Source organism: Carcharodon carcharias, chromosome 19 (genome assembly GCF_017639515.1).
Source record: "Carcharodon carcharias isolate sCarCar2 chromosome 19, sCarCar2.pri, whole genome shotgun sequence".
Classification (NCBI taxonomy): Eukaryota; Metazoa; Chordata; class Chondrichthyes; order Lamniformes; family Lamnidae; genus Carcharodon; species Carcharodon carcharias.
The window spans coordinates 13,272,388-13,291,893 of NC_054485.1; the positions used below are offsets into that span (position 1 = coordinate 13,272,388).

The 19,506-nt window shown below is 42.4% G+C and overlaps 1 protein-coding gene across 1 annotated transcript; it reads right to left on the reverse strand.

The window, feature by feature from the left end:
- Positions 1-569: 569 nt before the first annotated feature.
- Positions 570-17,479, reverse strand: LOC121291091 (dynein light chain Tctex-type 1). The gene is made up of 5 exons (XM_041212133.1): positions 17,249-17,479; positions 6,647-6,688; positions 6,434-6,557; positions 5,488-5,565; positions 570-812 (listed from the first exon to the last, which is right to left on the reverse strand). Exons 1-5 carry the CDS (start codon positions 17,273-17,275, stop codon positions 742-744), a joined length of 342 nt encoding a protein of 113 aa, XP_041068067.1. The 5' UTR covers positions 17,276-17,479; the 3' UTR covers positions 570-741.
- Between the last annotated feature and the right edge of the window lie 2,027 nt (positions 17,480-19,506).

Genomic DNA, 19,506 nt, shown 5'->3' on the forward strand with positions numbered 1-19,506 from the left:
TCTGTCCAGGCTGGGAATGCTGCATGCTGTTGGTCTAGCTGAGGCATCAGCCCTGGAACCTTGCCTGTGTAGCTGAGTACCACTACATCCTACCCCCGCCGCCCCCCTCACTCCACAGATGGTATATTAATCTAATGAATTGTTCCCAGGCATCATTTGCAAGTTACTGCTATTGTACTTAAGTCACTTTCTCTTCCCAACATCAACATAAAATATGCTGGTTTAAAATGTAATATTTAATACTTTGTATTAAATTCTAGGTTGTAGCCATATCCTGAGGTTTGGATCATTCTGCACTGCATTTTTGTTGTTTCATTTCTGTCCATAATTGGGCCATCTGTAGGAAGCGAAGTGAAAACATTCTATTTGGGTAAATCATTTTAACACAGACTCAAATTGAGCAACACAGCTGTTTCCCCAAGTGTCTGGTGGTAGTTGCTGCTTAGATGATGCAAATGGATAGAGATAGTGAGGAAATGTTATACAAGGCAGCAAATAATACACCCGTTAAGTTATATAAATAGAACACCACCCCTTCCCTGACATGTAACAGAAATGAGTTCCAACGGTTTAAAATGCAAATAAGTTTGTATTGCAGCAATTTTCATTAATGTAATTCTTTCAGTAAGACTGTATATTAAATGTAATTTCAGTAGTAATTATTGATGGAAATCAGCACTTGATAATGCATTTTGCAGTGCATACTTTCAAGACAAAATGTAGCAATAACTGAAGTAGGTCCTAGACACCGAGGCCAAAGATGCTAACAATGCAATACATGGTCTTGTTCTCCCATCTGACAGTGCAGCTTCCTAAAAGCAAACATAGCAGTCAGTGATGGCAATTACAAAATTGGCAAGAGAAATGCTTAAACAAAAAGTAGGTAAACTCTTTTTGGTCTGAGACAATACATTTACCCCAGTTAATGCCCATTTCCTTCAGGATAATTTTCTATGCAACTTTAAAAATTATTTGTTCGTGGAATGTGAAAGCTGGCAAGGCCAGCATTTATGGCCCATTCCTAATACTCTTTGAGAAGATGGTAAGCTGTCTTTCTGAACAGCTGCAATCCACATGGGTGTATTTGTTTCTGTAGCAGCTTTGGTACAACTGAGTGGCTTGCTGGACCATTTCAGAGGGCAGTTAATAGTCAGCCTCATTGCTGTGGTTCTGGATTTTGTGGTGGCAATGACAGGTGAAACTCGGCCATCATTACTCCACTGAAACTGACGATAACCTCTGGAGTCTGCACATGCGCAGAATAATGCGGAATTCCAGAAGTTGCTCTCGGTGATTCTACACTTCGAGAGAGTGCACTGTTGACGTCCTACCCATCAAGAGAAATCAATTGAATTGATGAACTTCCACTTTTATGCTATTAGTCTCATTGTACAAACCCTTGAAGTTACAGCTTGTTGAATGAGGTGTCACTAGTTTTGAATAGCGTACTAAATTCATAATTACTTCTAAGCACCTTCACTGACTCTGAAAAGCTGATCTTATATTTTTGGAATGGTATCAAATTTCTCCACAAATCCCACATTGAAAAAAACTTTTATCCTTTAGCTTCTTAATTCCAATCATTTATTTCACTCTGGAAAAATTAAGTTAAAAATGAGTGCTTCTAACTTCCTGGTTTACTGTGTGTAAGTATTTCAATGTGATTGGTTGCTTAACTTCTTGCCTACATCACTGCTGCACATCAAGATATCTCCTTGATTTGACCCTAGATTCAAACTGCCACCGGGAAAATTGGGCTAAAGGAATCATTAGATCTTAGTGGGCAGCTTTCTTTGAGGTTGGAGTGTATCATTGCTGTGCGACTGACCACAAAATCTAGCCATTGTCAACTTCCTTTGGCACGTTCACTCTGGCACCCTACTTATTAGCCTTTGTTTAAATACCCACTTTATACTCGTTCAAGAGTGAACTGAGTATTGACTGCACATGCAGAATTAACTATTATGATGCACCACACAAAATTGGTCTCTGTAGCTGTTCTGTTTGCCTTAGTGAGTAAAGTGCACTGTTTAGTGTTGTATAAACCACAAGGTCCTAAATGTCATATCCACTTTGCTGAGTTAGATGGCATCACTCTATGATCCAAGGGGATCCAAGTCAACTCAGTTTCTAGCTCCTAATAACTATAAAGTGCCCCCTGCTGGATAGTGCAATGTCTGCTGAGGATATGAGCATGGTCAGTATTAAAGTAAAGGAACAAAAACATGACCCTTCAGAGCATACAGACTCGAAACGATAACTCTGTTTCTCTCTCCACAGATGCTGCTGGACCGGCTGAGCTTTTCCAGCATTTTCTGTTTTTTGTTTCAGATTTCCAGCATCCGCAGTATGTTGCTTTTATCTTAGTTAAGGATCCTCACTATCTAGGCTTTCTTAATACCATTGCCAAAGGCTGTTCTTTAAGAGGATTCGGCCACTGTGCATCTGCACTTCATGAATCACTGCCAAATAAGGAGGTAAAACCAGGGGCACAGATGTCTGAATTGTCATGTTCAGTTATATCATGCTCTCACACTGGACTTGATCCTAAATTCTGTAGCTCTGGGCAATGCACAATACAAATGCAATGGATGAGCAAAAATATTGTTCATTCTGGTTATTGTTCACCTTGAGCAGTACTGGAACTTGGTTTTGTTATGAATTACGTTCACTGTACCTTGCTGCTATGAAATCAACTAGTAACTCTTTCTGACTGTGTTGGCAATGTCTGGTATTAACTTAGACCATAAGACATAGGAGCAGAAATTAGGCCATTCGGCCCATCGAGTCTGCTCCGCCATTCAATCATGGCTGATAAGTTTCTCAACCCCATTCTCCCGCCTTCTCCCCGTAACCTTTGATCCCCTTACCAGTCAAGAACCTATCTGTCTCGGTCTTAAATATACTCAATGACCTGGCCTCCGCAGTCTTATGTGGCAATGAATTCCATAGATTCACCACTCTCTGGCTAAAGAAGTTTCTCCTCATCTCTGTTCTAAAAGGTCTTCCCTTTACTCTGAGGCTGTGCCCTCGGGTCCTAGTCTCTCCTACTAATGGAAACATCTTCCCCACGTCCACTCTATCCAGGCCTTTCAGTATTTTGTAAGTTTCAATCAGATCCCTTCTCATCATTCTAAACTCCATCGAGTATAGACCCAGAGTCCTCAAATGTTCCTCATATGTTAAGCATTTCATTCCTGGGATCATTCTCGTGAACCTCCTCTGGACCCTCTCCAGGGCCAGCACATCCTTCCTGAGATACGGGGCCCAAAATTGCTCACAATATTCTAAATGTGGTCTGACCAGAGCCTTATAAAGCCTCAGCAGCACATCCCTGCTTTTATATTCTAGTCCTCTCGAAATAAATGCCAGCATTGCATTTGCCTTCCTAACTACCGACTCAACCTGCAAGTTAACCTTAAGAGAATCCTGGACTAGGACTCCCAATTCTCTTTGCACTCCAGACTTCTGAATTCTCTCCCCATTTAGAAAATAGTCTATGCCTCTATTCTTCCTACCAAAGTGCATGACCTCACACTTCCCCACGTTGTATTCCATCTGCCACTTCTTTGCCCATTCTCCTAACCTGTCCAAATCCTTCTACAGTCTCCCCGCCTCCTCAATACTACCTGTCCCTCCACTTTGTATCATCTGCAAACTTAGCCAGGATGCCCCCAGTTCCTTCATCTAGATCATTAATGTATAAAGTGAAAAGTTGTGGTCCCAACACTGACCCCTGCGGAACTGCACTAGTCATCGGCCACCATCCTGAGAAGGACCCCCACTTATCCCCACTCTCTGCCTCCTGCCAGACAGCCAATCTTCTATCCATGCTAGTACCTTGCCTCTAACACCATGGGCTCTTATCTTACTGAGCAGCCTCCTGTGCGGCACCTTGTCAAAGGCCTTCTGGAAGTCCAAGTAGATAACATCCATTGGCTCTCCTTTGTCTAACCTACTCATTACCTCCTCAAAGAATTCTAACAGATTTGTCAGGCATGACCTCCCCTTGATGAAACCATGCTGACTGTGCCCGATTTTACCATGCACTTCCAAGTATTCTGAAATCTCATCCTTAATAATGGACTCTAAAATCTTACCAACGAGGTCAGGCTGATCGGCCTATAATTTCCCGTCTTTTGCCTCACTCCCTTCTTAAACAGGGGGGTTACATTAGCGATTTTCCAGTCCTCTGGGACCATCCCTGACTCCAGTGATCCCTGAAAGATCACCACTAACGCCTCCACTATATCTTCAGCTATCTCCTTCAGAACTCTGGGGTGTAATCCATCTGGTCCAGGTGATTTATCCACCTTCAGACCTTTCAGTTTTCCTAGCACCTTCTCCTTAGTAATGGCCACCATACTCACCTCTGTCCCCCGACTCTCTTGAACTTTGGGGATGTCACTCGTGTCTTCCACTGTGAAGACTGACGCAAAGTACCTATTCAGTTCCTCCGCCATTTCTTTGTTCCCCACTATTACTTCTCCAGTGTCATTTTCCAGCAGCCCAATGTCCACTTTTGCCTCTCTCTTACCCTTTATATATCTAAAAAAAACTCTTGCAATCTTATATTACTGGCTAGTTTACCCTCAACTTGGGACAGGTGCCTGTATTAGTCAAAGTGGTAGCCGGATTTTACAGTTTTGCAACAGTTCTCACACCCGCTACCTGCAAAGATCGAGCAATCTCTGTGGCATGAATTTCCCTGTTCCTTGCATTAATTTAAACCTGGTGGCGAGGCAGGAGGACCTCAAGCTGGCTAAGCAGCCAATCACATTGAAGAGTTCTTGTACATAACAGTATTTAAGATGCACAGGTTATCCTTCACCTTTTTAAATAAGTTTTACTAAAAGCAAAATAAAGATTGGGATGTACACATTAGAAGTGGAATTATGAAAGTTGGAATTTTAATAATGTGGAATTTTTATCATGGAATAATGAACATTACTCAAATGAACATTAACATGAACATTACTCAAATTTTCCCAGGCCAGAGAGGCAGTTTAGCAGTGGTTATAGCTTAGTTTGCCATTAAAAACCTAGTTACATTCATCAACAAGGCATAACTTTTTATTTTGTTTGACTGTAATATTACAGCATTTAATTCACTTTCTAAAGATTACTGTTGCAGGCACTCGGATCACACACACTTTGGAGGAATATGGAATCTGTGACAGCAACTTCTGGATTTCCATGTTTAATTATACATATATGGATGCCAAAAGTTGCTGTGCATTTCACAGAGCAATTGACCGTAGACATTAGAGTTCTGCCACCATTACAACTGCAAAATTCGAGGTCACTAGCTCAGTGAAATTCTTTTTAAAGTTGTTTTGGGCCTTTTCACAAGAAAACAGAACAAACAGTAAATTCAAAACTGAACAAGACAAGCATTTTGCACCTATATGCAATTAAGTGCAATGATGTACTAACTCTTCCAATAGCAAAGGACTAAACTAAATAAAGTTGCTCTGCTTTTCTTACCATCAACAGAATTGTCCCAGAAGCATGAACTAGCAGTATGCAAGCCTGCTCCATTCTTTTGCATTATCACGCAGGTCACTGAAATTAGAGGAGAAAAAAATACAGTAAATATCTTGAGTCCAGCAGCAGCACTGAACCATTGATGTTTACCATTGAGAAAGTGAAAGTATTATCTTTTCAGTGTCTACATCAAGTATTCCCTAGTGGTTGCCTAGGCTGTATGTATATAACATACCTAGTGTTAAACCTTTTAGACAGGTGAAAAAGGAAAAAGGCTTTTCTTGGATGTTTCCTCACCTTTCTAAACATTGTTCAATTATTGTGTCAGAGCAGCTGTGTCCTCTTCAATTTTATTTAAATATTTATTCCATAATTCTCCTGCACCTATATATTTCAATTATAACTAACCTTGATTGCTCTAGTTCTGCACAAAGTGGAAACGGGGTCCAAACTGGATGAGTATATAACATTTTAATGAGCCAACACAACTCTTAAGTTCTATTTTAGTAAGGGGTGGTGGGGAGATGAATGGTTGGAAATTCTATCCAAAAAGAGATGTTTTGTTCCAATCTGCTCTATGGTTTTCAATTTTACAAAACTGGAACTTTCTACATTGAGAATTTTTGAATTGCGTTTGTATATTCTGGGAAGAGAGATGTTCGCTAAAGGGAGGGTGGGGGGGGGCAAGTTACCCAAACTGTTTTGGGTCTGTTGGTACTCGGCTGTATATATTTTTTTAAATAAATAAAGTTTTAAAGGTGACATCTGATGAAAGCTTAATGCTTCAGTACGATGGAATGTGTGGCTCAGACCACCTGGTAGGTCATCTTTCCAATACAACAACCACTTGTACTACAATATACTTGTAATGTTTCTGTTTAATAGTTGACTTAAGAGTTTTTTTGTCATGTAAAAATTGAACTGTATTAAATACTTAATTGCTCACCAATGTATTTAAAAGGCTTGGCTAATTTGGTGAGTTGGTTGAGACATTGCTCCACCACTGTGGATGTCCATTGATTCACTTTGTTGTGCTGATAGGCATTCCCTCCAATTGTGTTCTCCACTGCCTGAAATTTTAAGAGGAATAAGTGACAACAAACTAAAACTGATCAGCTCAGCATATAAGATGTTATAAAAATGTAATAAAAGCACTCACTTCTTTGATGATGGTGCTTACATCGTCAACAACAAATGCAGTCTGGAAGAGAAGAGAGAAATGAGTGTGGCCAAACTGATCATCCTCGATCTTTGGGGAGTTTAGAAGCAATATAGTAGAATAAAATGAATGCTTCTTACTGACTCATCGACAGTCATGCTTGTCTAATAAATGGATATTTCAATTAGTTTTCAAACTTCTAAGGTGAGTGAAACAGTTGCACTACCATGCTAACTGTGTTCACAGAGCATAAGTCCTGCAATGTGCAGATCCTAGAAGTGCAATTGCAGTCCACCTCACTCATCACGTTCAAACCTGAGCCCTTCAACCTGTCCAATTCAAATATTTCAGTTCCTTGCGGCAGGAAAGGGACCAGTTCCTGGCCACTTTTTTTATTCATTCATGGGATGTGGGCTTCGCTGGCAAGGCCAGCATTTATTGCCCATCCCTAATTGCCCTTGAGAAGGAGCTGCCTTGAACAGCAGCAGTCCATGTGGTGTAAGTACACCCACAGTGCTGTTAGGGCATTCCTTTTAGGCCACTGATTTGTTTAGAACTGCACATATTCCTTCTCAACAATCCTTATTGCACTTATTAAAGTTGCAAATTCTGATTTGTTATTAAGCAATTTGCTTCATTGCTACAAACTCTCATCCGCTGTAAAAACTTTCGAGGGTTGACTGACATCAATCACTTTCAAAGTTATTTGAGTGTCCTCTACATAATGACTTAAGTAGTAAGAACAGAAGTAGGTCATAGAGCCTAATGAGCCTGCTCCACTATTTGATAAGATCTTGATTGATTTACCTCAATTCCACTTCCTGCACCAGCCTCCCTTCCTGTGGTTCCCCTAGTATCCAAAAATCTATCTGCCTTGAATTTGTTATAAAACTGAGCATCCATAGCCCACTGGGATAGAGAATTCCAAAGGTTTGCAATCCTTGCAAGAAATTTCTCCTCATTTCCTAAAACTGTGATGTCCCCAATTCTGGATCTGAAGCCCCAATTTGAAGTCTTCAAGAGGTCCACCAAAAATAGCCAGAGAATGTGTACAGGGGAAAAAACATGATAATATAAAAATCAGAATCTGAGTTGGGACAGGTGGTTATTTTGTCAGTCAAGGGATGCCATCCAATGAGATTGAATCAGAGTTGGGTTTTGTCTTGTGTTCACGCAGGGTTTGGCTGAAGGGCGGAGACAGAGAGAGAAATGTACAAGCTGCTCCATTAGGTAGTTGATATTTGGACACTGAGCTGAGGGATGGGAGGAGAGGGAGGGAGGTGGTCAAGAAGATAAGATACAGAGTCTGTCTGGTGAGCAGCACCGAGAATCAGTGTTATAGAGACAAGCCGTGAATTAAAGCGGCATCTGTTCTTCCCCAATAGCATGATAACGAGCATCGAGTCAGTGGCAAAATTCGCCGCATTTCCATGTTTTCTGTGCATTTCTGATTTCTACTTAGCTCCACCCTGTGTGTGTGTTTTCTCCAATTGGCCCACCCCGATCTACCTCAAATGAGTGCATAACTGCTGTAAGCTTGGAAATTAAGTTCTGTTCACCATATTTATACAGTAAATGCATTTTTATAAAATGCTTACTTAAAGCTACAAAGAGTTTACAAATTGGAAAGATCTTTGTGAGATTTCTTATAAAGGAAAATGCTTATATCGCGTTATTGGGGGTCCACATAATTTTTCTAACGTGAGGGGGTGGGTGAGTGGTGGTGGTCGGAAACATAACTATTGGGAACCTCTTCTCGACTGTCCAGTCAGGGGAAACGACCTTTCTGGATCTACCCTGTTAAACCCCCTCAAGATTTTACATGTTTCAATGAGATCACCTCTCCTCTCTCTCCTCCAATGAATGAGCAGAATTCTACTCAATTTCCCCCCGGAGCCCAAACCTCTCATCCCAGTTACCTCACAATGTCAAATATCTACCTGAAGGAGAGTGTAACCCTGGCCTGTAACAATATTTACCTCCCCTTGTCATCTGCATTGAGTAGTTGTCTTTTGCAGATGTTGTGATGTTCACAAAAAGAGACCAAGGATATACTTAAATGGACGCAATTCAAAACCTGGAGCTTCATGCAATGATACAAAATAACATGTCACACTTGTGCATCTTACTTAACCTGATATCACTTCTAATGTTCCTGCAACATTCCGATCCTACCATTCGCATTAAAAACCTTCTTAGATTTCTCCCTCAAAAATCTGACTGTCCTTTGGAAAATTGGGAAGTGATTTTGTTGAAACATATAAGATCCTTAAAGGTCTTGGCAGGGCAGATGCTGACAGGATATTTCCCCTTGTGGGGGAGTCTAGAACTGGTGGGAGGGAACAGTTTAAAAATTATGGGTCTCCCATTTTAAATGTTTTTATTCATTCACGGGATGTGGGCGTCACTAGCTAGGCCAGCCTTTGTTGCCCATTCCTAATTGCCCTTCAGAAGGTAATGGTGAGCTGCAGTCCATGTGGTGTAGGTACATCCACAGTGCTGTTAGGGAGGGAGTTCCAGGATTTTGACCCAGCGACAGTGAGGGAACAGTGATATATTTCCAAGTCAGGATGGTGAGTGGCTTGGAGGGGAACTTCCAGGTGGTGGTGTTCCCATGTGTCATCTGCCCTTGTCCTTTTAGATGGTAGCAATTGTGGGTTTAAAAGGTGTTGTCTAAGCAGGCTTGGTGAGTGCCTGCAGTTCAGTTTGTGGATAGTATCCAGTGATGCCACTGTGTTGATGGTGGAGGGCGTGAACGTTTGTGGAAGGGATGCCAATCAAGTGGGCTGCTTTGTCCTGGATGGTGTCAAGCTTCTTGAGTGTTGTGGGAGCTGCACTCAACCAGGCAAGTGGGGAGTATTCTGTCACACTCCTGACTTGTGCCTTGTAGATGGTGGGCAGGCTTTGGAGCGTTAGGAGGTGAGTTACTTGTCGCAGGATTCCCAGCCTCTGACCTGCTCTTATAGCCACAATATTTATATGGCTATTCTAGTTCAGGTTCTGGTCAATGGTAACACCTAGGATGTTGATAGTGGGGGATTCAGCAATGGTAATGCCATTGAGTGTCAAAGGGCAATGGTTAGATTCTCTCTTGTTGGAGATGGTCATTGCCTCACGCTTGTGGGTCTCAAATGTTATTGAGATAAGGAGAAATGTTTTCTCTGAGGCTCATTAGCCTGTGGAAATCTCTTCCCTGGAAAGCCGTGGAGGCTGAGTTATTGAATTTATTCAAGGCCGACTTAGACAGTGATAGGCAGGTGTTGGATCCTAGTCACCAGTTTGTTTCGGCTTGTGGACCCAAGTTGCATGCTTGTTTGAGGATGGCCGGGTTGGTACCATAGGCAGAGTAGATCAACAGACAGTTCTTCAGTAGAACACATTCTATTTATTTGCAAAGGAACTCAGCAGCTACACTTGTGTGCTTTCAACTCAAACCCTGTCTCTACATTACAGGCTCTAACTATAGACTACTGACTTAACTATAGGTAGCCCATGCTACTCTGCTATTGGACACTAAGATCATGTGATCTTCCATTATAACGTTCTTAAAGGTATATTACACATCAGATTACTATATCCCTCCCCTTTTACATTTTACAGTTACAATTACAATTTTTCTGAAAACATCAAATTATTTACACAGATTTACAAATTCAGTCTTTCTGGGGGTTTCCTTTGGTGTGTAGAACATCTCAGCTGTGCAGCTTCAGATGCTTTGTCAGGAACCTCCTTTCCTGAAGGTGTCTGAACGTTAGGTTCTTCGGCAGGCGGGGCACCTGCAAATCTGTTTCCTTAACTCTCGCAGGTACAGCCAACCCTTCAGGCACATCTGTACTCGGTTGAGTTCTTTCAACAGGAGACGTTGACTCAGTTGTGAAAACTGGTGGTATAATTTCTTGGTACTTTGTTTCTCTCCTCCTGATATGATCCACATGTCTCCATATAACTCTGTCTTCCGCTTCCACGTGGTAAGATAGAGGTCTAGTCACTGTGCTTATTTTGCCCGATAATCACTTGGGTCCTTCTCCAAAATTCTTCACATATACAGTCTCTCCTACGGTAAACTTCCTATCATGATTATGCCAGTCATGTCCAGTTTTTCTGACTTCCCTGACTCCTATCCACCTTTCCTCCCATCCCCCTAAATTTGGCATTATGAAGCTCAATCTCATCCTGAGACTGTGTTTCATCAACAATTCCACAGGTGTGACAACCGTTGTGTGAGGGGTGGTTCTATGATGGAAAAGAAAACTTGCTAGCTTGGTCGCTATGGAGTCTCTAGTTAATTTCTTCATTCCAGCCTTGAACGTTTGAACCGCTCTCTTGACCAGCCCATTTGAGGAAGGGTGATACGGTGAAATTTTTACGTGAGTGATACCATTGAGGCTGATAAACTGTTGAAACTCAGCACTTGTAAATGCTGTGCCCTTATCAGAAACAACCACTTCTGGATAGTTCATTGTTGGCGAAACTTTGACATAGCTTCTCAATTGTAGCAGAAGATATTGGTTACTTCACCTCATATATGTCCATTCATTTTGATTTGTGCATCCACAATGAGCAGAAACACTGTTCCCATAATAGGTCCCACATAGTCAATGTGTAATCACACCCATGGCTTTCCTGGCCACTCCCAAGGGTGTAACAGTGCTGTTGGAGGTAACTTTTACACTTTGTTATGACCGATGCACTTGGTAAAGCTGAGTTATTTAAAAATCCCAGAGGGAAACTTTAAACTGTCATAACCTATAATTTTAAGTGTTATATTTGAGATGTGACTAAATTCAGGAATCAGATCACCAGTTCTCGAGGCTTTACATTAAACTAAATGAAACATTTTATCAATTTTACACAGGGGTTATATACATGGCTTCAAATTACTACTATCATAACTTTTAACAAATTCCCAAACTAATCTCCATTAAGGCAACAGCAACCCCTAGACTTAACCAGACACCAGGCAAAGCATTTTCACCTTTACAAATTCAAAATGAGGTTCTTTTCACTTGGTTCCTGTGGAGCCAGCTGGAGGCTTACAGCTGCCTTTTGATCTCACATTGCCTCTGCCCTGCACAGCCGAAAACTGCTGAAGTTATACCTACTACCATTGATTGAATTCAAATTCTCATTGTCTCACCAGCTTCCTTGAACTTCACTTTTTAACAACAAAAGCCCTTTCATAGCACCAATTTTATTAGTAATATAAGCATATTGCTTGGTAGCTGCTAGATAGGGGTCAGGTTTCACCACACTTCTTGAATGCTCTATTCAAAAAATGCAAATGCACGCTCTCTTACATATCAAAACTAGTACCCATCAAAGCACCCAGACTAGCTGGCTTTAATCCAATTAAAACACACCTGCAGACTAAACCTCTATTTTAGAAGAAAAATATTTTCCAATAATATTATATACATTAATAGCTTCATGATGACTTGCTGACACTGCATACAACTCCTCACTAAGCGCTCTCTATTTCGCCATCCATCCCAGGCCACCCTAGGTAGCTGTGTCCGATGCTCTTCATTTGGGAAATTTCTGGATGTGCACTATGTAGTTCAGTTAACAATGGCTTTCGTCCTTTTTGAGGAACAATCGCTCGTGCTCCCCACAATAAGATTACCCCCTGGCTGGTTATTTCATATCTTCTGTAATAACATGGTTTCATTTAATCAGATTCCTGCTCTTGTGACCAACCACGAAGAACTTGTTCACGTACTTTTGGGTAAAACGGGTCTCGACTTGTCCAGTCTCTGATCTGCCTAGCACATACTGGTGACGAATCAATGAAATTCAATAATAAAACAAGTCCCTGAGGACTGGAACATCCTCATCATTTTCTTGTAAGGGCAAATGACTAAGTGCATCAGCGTTTGCAATTTGATTTCCAGGCCTATGGGTGAAAGTATATCAACTCTTGCCAAGGCTGTGGGTGGTATAACCTTGTCCTCGCTGAGCAATCGTAGCAACAGCTTGTGGTCCAAAACGATAGTAAAATGACAGCCGTGTAGGTACTGGTGAAATTTCTTGACACCAAAGATGATTGACAGGCCTTTTTCTATCTGGTAGTATCCCTTTTCCGCTGTGTTGAGCATTCTTGATACATTTCCTATAGGCCATTCCGGGCCATCATCCATTCGATGGGACAGCACTGCTCCCACTCCACAGGGAACTATGTTACATGTCAACACCAAATCTTTTCTCTGCTCAAAATGTACTTATAGGGTGGATGATTGCAACAATTGCAAAGAAAGTTTCTTTCTGTGGTGTTTGCCAAGACCAACATTGGTTTTTCTTGAGTAGGTAATACAGGTGTGCCAGTTCTGTGACCAATTATGTAAGAAGCGTCCCCAGAATTGATCATCCCCAGGAATGATATGAGCTCGGAGGTGTTCTTTGGTGCTGGTGCCTCTCTAATGGCTCTCACTTTTTCCTCAGCTGGGTGGAGGCCCTGTGAATCTACCCCATGACCCAAATAGATTACCTCTTTCGCTTGGAACGTGCACTTTTTAAAAAAAAATGCACTCCAACCTGTGAGAAACATTTTAAAACTTCTAAGTTTGCCAAATGCTCCTTTTCTGTGAGTCCTGTCACCAGAACGTCATCTAAATAAACTACAATGTGGGGCAGTCCCTGCAGTAAATTCTCCATTGTTCTCTGGAATATGGCGCAAGCTGAGGAGACACCAAAAAGCAAACGGGTATATTAGTACAACCCTTTGAGAGTATTAATTTTGACAAATTTCTGGGAAGCTTTCTCTAACTCCAATTGTTGATAAGCGTGACTCATATCAATCTTTGTGTAGGTGGTTCCACCTGCCAGCTTAGCATATAGGCCTTCAATTTTTGGTATGGGGTGTCAGTCCAACTTAGCTACTTTATTAACTGTCAATTTGTAGTCTCCAAAAATTCGAACACTTTGGTCGGGTTTAAGAACAGGGACTATTGGTGCTGCCCATTCTGAGAACTGCACAGGTTGTACAACTCCCAGTTTCTCTAATCTGTCCAGTATGGCATCAACCTTACCCTGCATTGCGTAAGGTACTGGTCTTGCCTTCACAAATAGGGGGGTTGCTTCTGGATCCACATGAATTTTTGCTTGCGGCCCCTAGATCTTCCCAAGTTCATCCTTGAAGACTGAGGCGTATTTTTGTAGTAGGCCAGGTAGCCCACTTGCTCTCAGCTGGAAAATCTCAGCCCATTCTAACTTAGTCTCCTTCAGAGCCGGTTCATCCAAGGAGACTTGGCCCCTCGCCTGCTACCACCATCAAGGGTAGTTTTACCGATTGGGGCTTCCATACTGTACAGTAACCTTGCTTATGCCTTTGACTTTGATGTCTTCTCCCGTGTAAGTTTTCAATTTAACATCTGTTATCCAAATTTAATTTACAGTCCCTATAATTCAAATACTTGAAAGTATGTTCACCAATTACTGTAGTGGAAGCTCCTGTGTCCACCTCCATTCTAATAGGTCTATCGTGCACTCTCACTGTAACGTAGTTTGGTTCTGTTCTTCCCACCTTCAAATTATACAACGGATAAATATCCGAATCTGTTACTTCAGGCTGTTTATGGATCTCACGGGGGGTTTTCTTTTGATTGAAAGTCTGCCTGATTCTATCCTGGCAATGTCTCCTGAGGTGTCTGTTTTGATGACAGTAAAAACATTCAATTTTTTAAAACTTCCATTCATAAGAAGGCTGTCTGCTTCAACCTCTGTTACCATTATTCCATGTTTTCGCTGCTGAGTCATTTCTTTATATTTGTCTGCTAGCAGCAGCTGCTTCCTGCTTCTCAGCAGAGCTGTGCACTTTCATACCCTTTTTGGCTGGGGCTTCCCGTCCAACATGGAGGACTGCACTGTTTTGCGCGCTCTGTATGGCTTTCGAATCCCTGACTGTGTGTTTTCCATTGCCAGTGCTATCTCGCGCCTTCTTAAAATTCAAATCTGTTTCAGACAGTAATCTCTTCTGAATCGTATCTTCATTTACACCGCACACCAAACAATCTCTAAGCGTATCACTTATAGATGTACCAAACTCGCAATGTTCTGTTAACTGTTTCAAACTTGTCACATAACAAGTAACTATCTCCCCCAGGGTTCTATTCCTTAAGTTAAATTTGAACCGTATCGTTGGCAGGGCTTTGGCGGTAATGACTCTTTACGAGGTTCACTAAGTCATCAAAGCTTTGTGAATCAGGGGCACTGGGTGCCATCAAACTTTGAATCAGTCCATAGGTCTTACTCCCACATGTGGATAAGAAGATTGTTCGCCTCTTCTCCTCCCCTGTAATGCCGTTCACTTGGAAAAAGAACGGGAGGGTTCAATACACTGAGACCAATCATCTGCGGATGGATCGAAAGGATCGATTCTTCCAAATTGCAGCATGCTTTGGGGGAATCGCTTCGACGATTAGGAGGTAAATTCTACTTACAATTACCGTGTGAGGTATGGCCCAATTTAGTCACTGAAGGTAAGCATACAGGTGCAGCAGACGGTAAGAAGGCAAATGGTATGTTGGGCTTCATAGCAAAAGGATTCGTACAAGAACAGGGATGTCTTGCTGCAACTGTACAGGGCCTTGGTGAGACCACACCTGGAATATTGTGCAGTTTTGGTCTCCTTATCTAAGGAAGGATGTTCTTGCTATAGAGGGAGTGCAGCGAAGGTTTACCCGACTGATTCCTGGGATGGCGGGACTGACATATAAGGGGAGATTGAGTTGATTAGGATTATACTCACTGGAGTTCAGAAGAATGAGGGGGGATCTCATAGAAGCCTATAAAATTCTAACAGGACTAGACAGGGTAGATGCAGGAAGGATGTTCCCGATGGTGGGGGAGTCTAGAACCAGGGGTCACAGTCTGAGGATATGGGGTAGATCATTTAGGACTGAGATAAGGAGAAATTTCTTCACCCAGAGAGTGGTGAGCCTGTGGAATTGGTTACCACAGAAAGTAGTTGAGACCAAAACATTGTATGTTTTCAAGAAAGAGTTAGATATAGCTCTTGGGGCGAAAGGGATCAAAGGGTCTGGGGAGAAAGTGGGAGCAGGCTGTTGAGTTGGATGATCAGCCATGATCATAATGAATGGCGGAGCAGGCTTGAAGGGCCGAATGGCCTACTCCTGCTCCTAGTTTCTATGTTTCTCTTGATTTCCTTCATGAACTTGCTTTATTCCTGAAGCCAGTTTACCGTATCTTCACTTTTTCCTCATCATTCTTTGCTCTATCTGTTTCCTCGACGTTAGTTTGTTGGATCCTAGTCACTTGTTTTGTTGGGCTTACAGACCCAGGTTGCACGCTTGTTTGAGGATGGTCAAGTTGGTACCATAGACACAGTAGGTCAGCAGACAGTTCTTATGTAGATACATATTCTATTTATTTACAAAGGAACTCAGCAACTACACTTGTGTGCTTTCAACTCAGAGCCTGTAATGTAGAGACAGGGTTTAACTATGGACTACTGAGGTAGCCCACACTACTCTGCTATTGGGGACTAAGATCATCTGATCTTCCATTGCAACATTCTTCTTAAAGGTATATTACACATCAGATTACCACAGCAGGGGAGTGGAGGGTTCTGGGAGAGACAGACAGGGAAGTGGAGCTGAGGCCATAGTTAGATCAGCCATGAGTCTGTGGAATGGTAGAATTGGCTGGAGAGGTCGAATGGCCGACTCCTGCTCCTCGTTCTCGTGATCTTGCAACCCTCCTGTTTCAGATAATCTCTTTATCCCGCGGGGTGTTTTAGTCCCTCTCTGGTATTCTCTCCCCACAAACCACAACACAAAAAAAGGGCAACAATGAAGCCTCCCATCCAAAACGGTCGAAGGTTTTTTTTTTCCTCCCTTTTACATTGTTTGCTCCCAGCCTTTGAAAACCAGCACATTCAGCACCGTAACGTAAACCGTTTAAAAAAATAATAAAGTCTACATTAGGCTGGTACTAGAAGCGCAATGTTAACATTCCTCCCACCCTCCCCCCCATTCTCTGGAAGGCGTCACCCACTCATGTCTTTTTTCACAAGACTGACATGACATGTAGGGTCTGTTTCCCCCCCCCCAACCCCGCCACTTCTCTCCCCCTCTGACTCTTCCCCACCACCCCCCCGCCCCACCTCACTGCCTGCTCCCTCTTGCTGTGCAATGGGACTCGGGTACAGCTGAGATCCGTCGGACAAACCCACACCCACACACAAGTATTTTTCCAGGGGTAACTCGGGGCCCATGTACAGATGAACGTACCCTTAAACTTTTAGCTTCCCCTCCTCACTCTCATGCCTTTTATCCCTCACCCTAAGGCGGTAAAAGCCTCCCATATTTTTTTGGGGTGGGGTGGGGTGGGGGGGAACTTGTATATTTAATATCGGGCACTCCAGAGAACGGCAGCAGGATCCGGAATTTGGCATTTCCGTTTTTGCTTGAAACTGACACAAGACAATCTCAAGAGCAAGAAAGATAACAACGGGAAGCAAACTCCTTAGAATAAGGCCCCTCCTGATCTTCGGGTGGGGGGGGGAAAAAACCAAAGCAGAAGTGTTAGTTTCCAATCAGACGTGCGCTCTGTTGGGTTTTTTTTTAGGTAATTAGAAAGGGTTACCTCCTCTCCCGACTGAAACTCATCCATGGTCACTCTCAGCCCAGCGCCTGTAACTACAACAAGACGGATCGCTAGGGATCGAGGCAGCTGTTAGCGGGCGTCTTGTGGGTGGGGATTAAGTGCTAAACATTACAGTAAACACAGCCCTGCCAGCTAAATCCGGCGATTTTACTGAGCAAATCGGATGGAAGAAGGAACGCGCGAAACCTCCTTCCTGCTTGTGGTGCCTGAGCGTTTGCATCAAAACAATGACCCCCACTGTACATTCTTGGATGACACCTCCCCCCCAACTTTGCGGCCCATAACAGCGCCGTTCATTGCAGGAAAACGTTTCGCAGGAGACAGGGCCAAGTGTGGCTGGATGCGTTGAGACTTGGGAAATTCTGCCCCCCCCCCCACCCCTCCCCAAAACTAAATCAAACCGGTGTCATTTGGAATTGTGATGGAAGTGCAACACCTTAAGGTTTCTTTCTCAACTATACTTTCCTTTGAATCCAACGCCTCTAATGGAAAAAAAATAAGTTATTCGGCCTGCTCCACTATTCCATTAGCTCAGTTTTGTGTGACCATCATATGGCGACAGAACTTGATTATTGCTGATTGTTTTTTTTGAATGAGACAAAAGTTTGGGAGAACAATAGTTTCCTGGTACATGCTCTATGGTAATGTCCCGACCAATTGGAGCTGACTTGCCAACCAATCAGCACCATTTTCTCATGAGGTATAAATTGTTTTTCCCTTTGAAATTCGGTATCCTTGCATGTGTCCTGATGAGTGCAAGATGACAAACTTGAACAGCATGTCTCTCTTTTCAGCAATACTTATCATCTTATGTTATTTTGATGCAAATATGCAATGTTTATTTGTTCATGGGATATGGGCATCACTGGCAAGGCCAACATTTATTTCCAATTACCCTTGAGAAGGTGGTTGTGAGCCATCTTTTTGAACTGCTGCAGTTCATGTGGTGTAGGTACACCCACAGAGCTCCTTGAAAGAAAATTCCAGGACTTTGACCTACTGACAGTGAAGGGACTGCAAAATATTTCCAAGTCAGGATGATGCGTGACTTGGAGGGGGACTTGCCAATGGTGGTGTTCCCACGTGCCTGCTGTTCTTGACCTTCTAGGTGGTAGAGGTCGTGGGTTTGGAAGGTGCTGTCAATGGATAATTGGCAAGTTGCTGCAGTGCACTCTGTAGATAGTACATAGCAGCCATGGTGCACCGATGGTGGAGGGAGTGAATGTTTAAGATGGTGGATGGATTGTTGATCAAGCGGGCTGCTTTATGCTGAATGTTGTTGAGCTTTTTGAATGTTCTTGGAGCTGCACTCATCCAGGCAAGTGGAGAGTTTACCATCACACCCCTGACTTTTGAACAAGTTTGAAGTTTGAACAAAATAAGTGACTTGACAGGTCTATTTTCCCTGTAAAATGTAAATATATCTAAAACATTGCTCTGGTGACTTTCCAACAAAAAAAACATCTTTGGACCAGTAAAACTTTGGACCAAGTGGCAATAATGACAGCATGCCCATCAGTGTTCATTGTCATTATTCATCACTCCTCTGAAACTGACAGCAACCTCTGGAGTCCACACATGCACAGTCAAATATGAGAATCCAGAAGTTGCTGTCATTGTTCCATACTTCTCCATAGGGTGCATTGTTAAAGTATCCCTCCTCACTGCAACACCCCCATCACCTGCAGAGAGCGAGCTGTAAACCCCTTGAATATGTTATACCCTGTTGAATGAAATGGAACTTTTTTTTAACAATGTACTAATTTCGTGGTTAATACTGAACAGTGTCACTGGCCCTGGAAAACTAAAGTTATATTTGTGGAATGTCTGTGTTTTTCATTATGATAAAGGTCCACACACATGTAAGTTTTTAAAAAAAAAATTTGATATTTCAGTTTGTACCTTAATCCCATATGTAAGTCCCAAACATTATTTTGCTGTCTGTTAAAATTTAATTAAGAGTGAAAAAGAATCAACACATTTTACTTCCTGGTTTGCAGTCTCTGACAGCATTGATTGGTACTAGGAGAGTCACACAAGGAGAGATGAACATGTGGAATAGATTCTCAGATATAGTATTGGGAAGAAAGCTGAAATCATGTAAGGACCAATTGCGTGCAGCAATTGAGGGTCTTTAGGGTCAATCTGGTTAGGTAAATATAGATGGGCTGAATGGCTTTCCTTGTCCATACTTATCTTGCACTCTTGTGACTTGAGGTGCTAACATGCTCATCCTT